Genomic DNA, 8,209 nt, shown 5'->3' on the forward strand with positions numbered 1-8,209 from the left:
AGGCCCCGACCGAGAAATACTGAATCCGAACATCTCAGGGACAAACCCGTTAATTTATACTTTTACTCAGTCCCACAGATGATTCTCATAATCGGGCCCCTCCTGGGACCTGCTGATTCAAAGCGAGCGCTGCAGTGACCGGACGAGGAATGCCGGCGCAGGTTCTCGCAATCACTAGCACCTGAGCCTACAATTCCCACACTGCCCTCGCAAACCAGCGCTCAGCGAGCCGGAGCCTGCCGGGAGTTGTAGTTTCCGTCAGGCAGACCTCTACCTATAAGAAAGGCGGAGATGACTGCCGAAAACTTCACGCCCCACAATGCAAAGGCCATTGGTGACGTCATCTGCAGAACGCCCGGGATGGAGCGGGCCGTTTCTACCGCTCCTACCGCCACCTCCGCTGCATCAGAGCCTGCCTCCTCCTCCGCCGCCGGCCCCTCCCTACCCTCTTCTCCCGCCGCCGCCTCCTTCTTGGGCGCTTCTGCCACCTCTACACGATCCAGGCCCTCTGTCCCTGAGAAGAAGTCGTGTTCAGTTTCCTTTGTGGGCCCAGGGCGCAGCCATGGCGGACGGCGGCGGCGGTGGGGGCACGGGCTCGGTGGGCGGCGGCGGAGCGGGCCAGGCCTCGGCGGGGTCGGCGACAGGCGCGACGGGGGCCGGTGGGAGCGGCGGCCCCATCAACCCGGCCTCACTGCCTCCCGGCGACCCACAGCTCATCGCTCTCATCGTGGAGCAGCTCAAAAGCCGGGGCTTGTTTGACAGCTTCCGCCGGGATTGCCTGGCGGACGTGGACACCAAGGTAGCTGGGGCCGACGGGGTAGGACTGGGCGTGAAGACAGCAGGGTTGCAGGTTGGCTTTTCTAAAGCAGAGAGAACAACAAAAGATACTTTTTAAAAATCTCAGCAGTGAGGTATTAGGCCGCTTGAGGCAGTACAGGAAGCTTTCTGAGTGGTGTACACGTGGGTTGGACTCCCAGTCCGATCACTGTTAGCTGTGTGACGGTCCAGTCGTTTCTCTGAACTTGGGGATTCAGTACTGGTTTCAGAGCCTAGATCCTGTCTTTCCCAAGCTGAGACTTCTTTAAGCCCCTCAGTAACAAACCTCTGTGTGTTAAGAACATTGGAGAAGGCCAGGTAAGGAAGGGAGAATGGTTTGAATGCACAATCATCAGAACGTTGTAGCAATTTGTTCCTTTTCTCTAGCTCAGTGATTTGCAGGCTTGAGTGTCCGGTTGAATTAAGGTACACTGGTGCAGAACCCTTATCTTGTACTCCATCGTGGATTAAAGAGAATTTGGTGCCAATTTTAGATCCTAATGCCATAGGTCAACCCCCTAGTAAAATGCTATTTCATGTTACTTGCCAAAGTCGTGGAGATTCAATGAAGTCAGGTGTGTTAAGTGTCAGACATACAGTAGTTGCTGGAATGTTCCATTCTCTCCCATTTCAGAAGCTTTTCTAACAAGACTAGGGTTGTAGGTTTAGGAGGCTCTGTTACTGACTGAGCCCCTCTAGGGAAGTGATTTCTCCTCTCTTAAGAGAATCTGCCTACCCAACAGGAAAATTATGAACTTAAAATTATAACTCAAAGATAGGGAAAGACATCTTCCATTTATTCATTGAACATTTATTGGCCTACAGCATGTGGGCTGTGTGGAACAGGAACAAGTAAGTCACTACCAGTCCTCAGAGCTCATACTCTAGGGTAGAAAACTGACAGGTGGACCAGATGCTATATACACTATGTGGTGTTAGAAGTGCTTAATATTTAATGCTTAATTTTCCTTATTTAAGGTTCTCAGGTACATATCAACTGAACTTCCACCTTTCCCAGGACTCGGTGTTCTCAACTTCCCATCACAAGTTCTCCACTCATATCTCTTATGTTCTGTTTTGTGTGGCTAAATCAATGTAGTATGCATGGTATTTTTAAAAGAGAGAAAGAAAATTAGTACTGTAAAGCTGTTGGGGGAAAGAGAGTTGGAGCCTTCCCCACGTAACACCTTAGATGTTCCTTCCATTAGTGCCTGGGTGGTTTTATTTTTGGAAGACTGTGTTTTCAGGCACTGTTGCTTTAGCCCCATGGTTCTCAGTTTGCCTCTTGGATCAGCAGCATCAACATCACTTGAGAACTTGTTAGAAATGTATATTCTTAGGCCCCTTCCCAAACTGCTGATATATTTCAGGGAAAGTGTACAGATGATGTTTGTAATTTACTTTGCAGTGCACCCAAAGTACAAATAAATAGAACAAACTGATAAGTGAATCAAGTGAGGGATAGATAATGCAATAAAATGTTAATGGGAGGCACAGTCTGTCCTTTCACTTCAAGAACTGAAGGGATTGTTCTATGTTGTCAAGATCTGTTCAGGTTTGGTGGTGACATTTGCTGTCCTTTGTCCTTTTACGGTAAACAGTAACTATCATTTCAAACCAGGTGACTTATTTTGAATAGTATGAAGTACAGTATCAGGATGCATAGTTCCAAGTGACAAATTAATTCTAGTTTCTTTAAGCAAAGTGGTGAATCTGTTGACTTGGGCACCCCAAGAAAGGACTGATTGAACAAACTGTCAGAAGAGTAGGGTTGCATTTGGAACCGGGGATGCGCCTCCAGGGCCATCTTTCATTTCTGCTCTTTATAATATTTTACTGTCACTGCACAGCAGAGTCATCCATTTGGTTACTGGTATTTTGATTACATCTTACATCTTCTTCCTCTAGAAAGGGACTCTCAATTCTTGTTCAAAAAATCCCAGGGAACATCAGCATTGTCTTAGCATGGGTCAGGCACCACATTTGTGGTCAGGAGAACATGGCACCCTCTGTCCTACCCTTGTGAGGAGAGGAAGGAGGAGTTGCTAGGTAGATAGTACATGGGTGTTTGTGAATCCGTGCTCTTGGCCTTTTGGAAGAGTCCACCTACAGAGTTGAAGCCTGATGATTTTTTTTTGTCAATTTCATTTACCTGACTGCTAGCAAACTTTTGCCAAATCATGGTGACTTATGATAAGCATCCATTCTCATGCTGATAGGGCTGCAGGTCAGCTAAAGTTCAGCTAATCTACGTAGGCTTCCGCGGGGAGGTTTAGGTGGCCTGGGCTTGGGTTTAGCTTGGGCTACATATAAACTCACCTTAGGTCCCAGGACATGCCGTCATAGAGGGTCACCAGAGCACAAGAACCAAGCCAGACAGAGGACGACCACATTTAAGGCCTCTTGTCACTAGCACTCCATTGACCAGACCGTGTCGCATTGCTAAAACTCAGCATCACTGGGGTAGGGAAGCAGTCTCTGCCCAGGCGGAGGGGGGCAGGGGTGAAGCCTAACAACAATGCACACTGTTATACCTGGTTTGAAGAAGAGCAGCTGATCGTACCAGAAGGTCTTAGAGGCTGAGAATACATGTTCCATGTATTCACCAAGTTCCTTCTAATTTTGTTCTGATCATAGTTGGGTCTAAAACCGAGCCTCAAGCTCCATCTTTGGACTTAAGGTGTGCTTCCCCTCAGCCTTTCCCAGGGTTCCATAGGCTTTGACTTCAGTCTCCATTCTCACATCATGCTGAGGGTTGGGTGGCCCTTCATTTTATGCGGTGGGCTTTCCTGAGCCCTTATTTATTGCTGAGGATACCCTGCGAGGTAAGTGGGACAGTAATATTTCAGGTTTACAAATGGAAATAACTGAAGCTGAAAGGTTGGTGACTTGTTGAAAGTCAGACAGCCGGTTAGTGATGGTGCCAGGCTAGAACCCAGTTCCTCTGATTCAGAAACAGTCTAGGTCTAACCTTGGCTTTGCCACATTTTGGCCATGTGGGCAAGTTGTTTACTTTTTCTAAGCATAAATTTCTAATCTCTACAATGGGGGCAGGAGAGAGTTAATAGACCCTCCCTGTACCATTACTTGGAAAGTAAATGGGATGATGCATCTGGCCTTGTGCCTGCCCCCCATAAAGTAAGCCCTTGGTTGCTAGTTAATTCATGCTCTACTGTACTACAGAGCCGTCTTCATCGTCATGCTGGAAGTGTCTTTAAGGACTTGAAACATCTACATTTCTGTGGAAAGCAGTATTCTTAAATGACTGACTTCTAAGATTTTGGTGCATGTAACTTCTTACCTTGCCTCTTCTTTTTAATGTTTCAGCCAGCTTACCAAAACCTGAGGCAGAAAGTGGATAATTTTGTGTCAACACATCTGGACAAGCAGGAATGGAATCCTACAATGAACAAAAACCAGTTGCGAAATGGTCTGAGGCAGAGTGTAGTTCAGTAAGTAATTAGAATTAAGAGTGAAAAGGTGGTAATCACAGCATGATGTACAAGAAAGCTGATGCGCGTCATTATTTGGTCAAGGTGGATGGTACTTTACAGCAAATCCCACGCACAAGTCGCAGCAGTCCACCCCTTTATTAAAGTTAAGGTTCAAGTAAGCAAAGGACTCAACTGACATTCTCGCTAGTTTATCCATCCTCCATAGGCCTCCTGTGTAAACTCTACCGGGTGCATTGAAAGATACTCCAAATTCTGAAACCTAATTCCCTGCTGCTTGAAGTTTTCAGTGTAGTTGGCCCATACGTGGGAGTTTTATACCAAGATATCAGTGTTTGGATCTTGGGCGAGAGGTCTGAAGTGGAACAGCAGCTTTTAGGAAGGCATGGAGCCTTATTAAAGCACGTCTGTCGCAGTCACAGCCTGAACCTTAGTTAGTTCGGTGCCACTGCTAGTCACCCGGTGACTTCTCGGTGTCACTGGGCACTGCAGCGGAGGCGGGCCATGGCATCTGGCTTTTTCTAATCTGCTCGTGATCTTTTTTTGCTCTTATTACTAGCACTTGTGTTCAGGTCTTGATCCAGTGAACTCTCCTGGAATATCTAAAAGCTTGTGAAGCCCACCTCTTTAGAAATAGAAATATCGGGGAATTGTGCTGAGTGAAAAAAGCCAGTATCAGAAAGATGCGTGGTGCTGATTCCATATATGTAACACTGGTGAATAAACAATGACAGCGATGGAGACAAGATGAGGGGTGCCTAGGGCTTGGGGGTGGGAGGAGGCGGGTGAGTGTGACCCCAAAGGGATAGCCCCAGGGGATGCTGTGGTGGTGGAACTAAGACCTTCATCATGGTGGCGGTTACCTGCGGTCACTCATGGGGTAAAATGGCACAGAGCTACCTGGGCAAACACACAACGGAGTGCAGCTACGTGTGTGAAAACTAAGTAAGATTGGATCGTCCTGGTGTCATTTTTCCAGTTGTGATATCGTACGGCAGGTACGCGTGGTGCAAACGGGTGGCTGGGGGAAGGACGCACGGACCTTCAGAGAATGGTCTGTTTGTCTCCACAAGGTCAGGGATGTTGGAAGCTGGAGTGGACAGAATCATTTCTCAAGTGGTGGATCCCAAACTAAACCACATCTTCAGACCACAGATAGAAAGAGCGATTCACGAGTTCCTGGCGGCCAAGAAGAAAGAAGCTGTGCCAGCGCCCCCTCCAGAGCCTGAGAGCCAGGACCCCCCAGCTCCCTCCCAGGATGCTTCCTAAGGTCCAGTATCCCGTCTTTTGTCCAGGAGCATTCATCTCTGGCTTATAAATATATAAAATGGATAGAAAAGGGGTAAGCCACTATTGGGGATCATGTTCTTGATATATTCAGAAAAACATTTACTGCAGAGAGACTCCACCTACTGTTCGAGTCATTTTTTACTGAGAACTCATGGGTAGCATTCTCCTGTGTTAGTGTGGTCTTCTGTGCCACCAGAGCTAAACATTTAAGCTGTGGATAGATGCTTCATTAGAAACCAACAGGGATGGTTGCTGTGCACAAGAGAAATTCAAATGAAAGTCCTATTTTTCTGAAGTTGATTGAATGAGTCTCATACCTGGACATGAGTTAAACTTGGGTTTGCAATTTAAATATAAAGTCAAACAGTGCCTTCTAAAATGGCATCGTCAATGGGACTCAGTCTGCTTTAAGCCCTGCTGGATTTCCTTGTATTTAGAGATTAGAGTTTACCACTGTCAACAACCGTGGGATTCTTCTGTTCTGTGCGTGCCCCTTCCTGTTACATTTGGGATTTAACTTCATCTTAAAAGTCAGCTACAGGTGCACAAAGCCACGCTTTTTGCAGGCTTTGAGACCTTGGTCAAGGTGAGCAGTAGCCAGCAGGTAAGCAGTGGACTCTTACCTAGCCATTGTTAGTAACCTGTCCCCCCATTCCACTTTGGTGTTCTGTTTGTCAGATTCATTAAGATGTTTATTATTTTTGATAGGAAAGCATCAGTGAGTGAACAGAGCAAGAGCACAAAGCTCGGGTGGGGCACTGCCTTAAGAGGGGCATTGTCTATTTGTGCCTGTACTCGGGGGGAACTCAAACTCAATTCCATTATGGAGTATAAAACATTACCAGTCTTTCTAGTTTAATTGTAAATTCCTTTAGGAACATAAAATTAAATGTAGTCTCTTATCAAAAAGCCTCTTGATCTGATTCTCTTTTTAGAGTATGTCTGACACCTTTTGGAAGCTCCGTTGAATTAACTATGAAGAAATGGATTCGGTTACTTAAGAGGACAACTTCAGAATGAAGACAGGCTGAGGTCGTCACTGATTTCAACGTACAGCCTTGACTGTGGAGCAGTGTCCAGATTGAACAGGCAGTGACAGTGGACCGTGTGTGCCCCCTCACTGTGCTCCCGTCTGGTTAGCCTGCCAAAGGGGGTGACAGCCAGTAGACACTACAGAGATACAAAGAAACACTACATCAGTCTGGGGTTGTCCTGAAACAAACCTTTATACTTGAACTTGGAGACTGGATTTTAGGGTTTGTGCTCAGGGATCCCTAGAGGGGCTGTAGCTACAGTGAAGGAACATAACCAGTTCCAAAGAACGACAGTAAAGGTTAGCATGGAGTAGGAATTAGTGCTTAACTGTCAACTAGAATGTTTAAGCTGTCAGCACCAACTAGCTCAAAAGTTGTCATGACCCTCTTGTACGTGAATCTTGTTGTAGCTTTGGTTTCCTTTCCTCCGTAAGAGGTGACAACACATGGGACCGTAGAATGTGTGAGGAAGTGCAGACATCAGGTAGAAGGAGAAACATCTGCAGGCTGTCTGTCCAGGGCTGCTGCTTATCCTGCAAGGGCTAGTGAGTCTTGGGTGTGTTTATTTTATTCTCATGTTTGTGTTTTTTAGAAAAGTTGAATGATCAATAAATAGCTTAAGTTTTGTAATAAAATCATTTGATACTCCTACTCTGAAGCCTCAACTGAGTGTAGCCTCCAGGCCTGTGAACCTGTGAGGAGTAACCTTTGTCCTCTGCCTGCCATTCTGTGCCCACGCAGGGGTAGTGGGCGGGGGAGGGACGGGTGAGCAGAACTTGGAGCTGCCCACCCCCTGGAGCTAGCAGGTAGCACTGGAAGTGGGCAGGCAGTCCCTCTTCTCCCCTGGACCATGACTGGTGCTGGTCACTAGCTGTGAGGGCAGAACGATCTCTCCATGTTCCTCGAACCGAGTGTACAGCAGCATCACCCAGCGATCTTGGAAAGGTGCATATTCCGACCCAGAAGTTCTGGAGTGGGATTGGAATGTGTTCTCATGCTCCAGGGGCTGCTCATGCTGCTGGCCCCTGGCAAACACTTTGTACGGCAAGCCTTGAAGAGTATCAAAGCTTATATCAAAGAGTTTGGGTCCTTAGTGGAGTCTGTCCCTAGATATTGTTCATCCAATAAATTGTCAACTACTTAGCTGGTTCCCTGTTAAAATGAACTGCCTCCACCTTGACCATTTCTTGGCTTACAGTGAAGTTTGTGGCTCTTATGTCAGATGCTCAGGCACTGGTTTATCCTATTTCTGCCGTTTACCCTCAGCTTCTATTTACTCATCGAGGGGAAATAGGTTCCCATGCATTCTGGATCGCTCCCTGGCACTGTGAACGAAGTAAGCACTAACCCGTTACAGCAGTGCTGCTGAAGGTAGAGTCCCTCACCAGCAGCAGCAGCATCACCCTGGAACTTGCTAGAAATGCAGCCCCTACTCCAGACCGGATTCTGAGACTTGTAGAGGGGCCCAGCAAGCCCTCCCAGTGATTCTCTGCATGCGAAAAATCATTTTAAGGCACGTTTTTGGGAAGCTGGTGATGTTGACTGGCAATGACAGTTTAATTGTGATTAGTGTGTAAACATGTCTCTTCCAACAGCTCCTGAGGGGTGAGACTATCG

The 8,209-nt window shown here is 47.0% G+C and overlaps 1 protein-coding gene across 2 annotated transcripts; it reads left to right on the forward strand.

The window, feature by feature from the left end:
• The first annotated feature begins 430 nt into the window (after positions 1 to 430).
• On the forward strand, positions 431 to 7,222 carry BOD1 (biorientation of chromosomes in cell division 1). 2 transcript variants are annotated; one of them, XM_021698451.1, is made up of 4 exons: positions 431 to 799; positions 4,144 to 4,268; positions 5,342 to 5,538; positions 6,494 to 7,222. In XM_021698451.1, the coding sequence occupies exons 1-3, from the start codon at positions 563 to 565 to the stop codon at positions 5,535 to 5,537; spliced, it is 558 nt and encodes a 185-aa protein (XP_021554126.1). In that variant the 5' UTR covers positions 431 to 562; the 3' UTR covers position 5,538; positions 6,494 to 7,222. The 2 variants fall into 2 exon arrangements, with proteins under 2 accessions (XP_021554126.1, XP_021554130.1); XM_021698455.1 differs by having other exon boundaries at positions 5,417 to 5,538.
• Positions 7,223 to 8,209: the final 987 nt, after the last annotated feature.

Source organism: Neomonachus schauinslandi, chromosome 7 (assembly GCF_002201575.2).
Source record: "Neomonachus schauinslandi chromosome 7, ASM220157v2, whole genome shotgun sequence".
In the NCBI taxonomy this organism is placed as follows: Eukaryota; Metazoa; Chordata; class Mammalia; order Carnivora; family Phocidae; genus Neomonachus; species Neomonachus schauinslandi.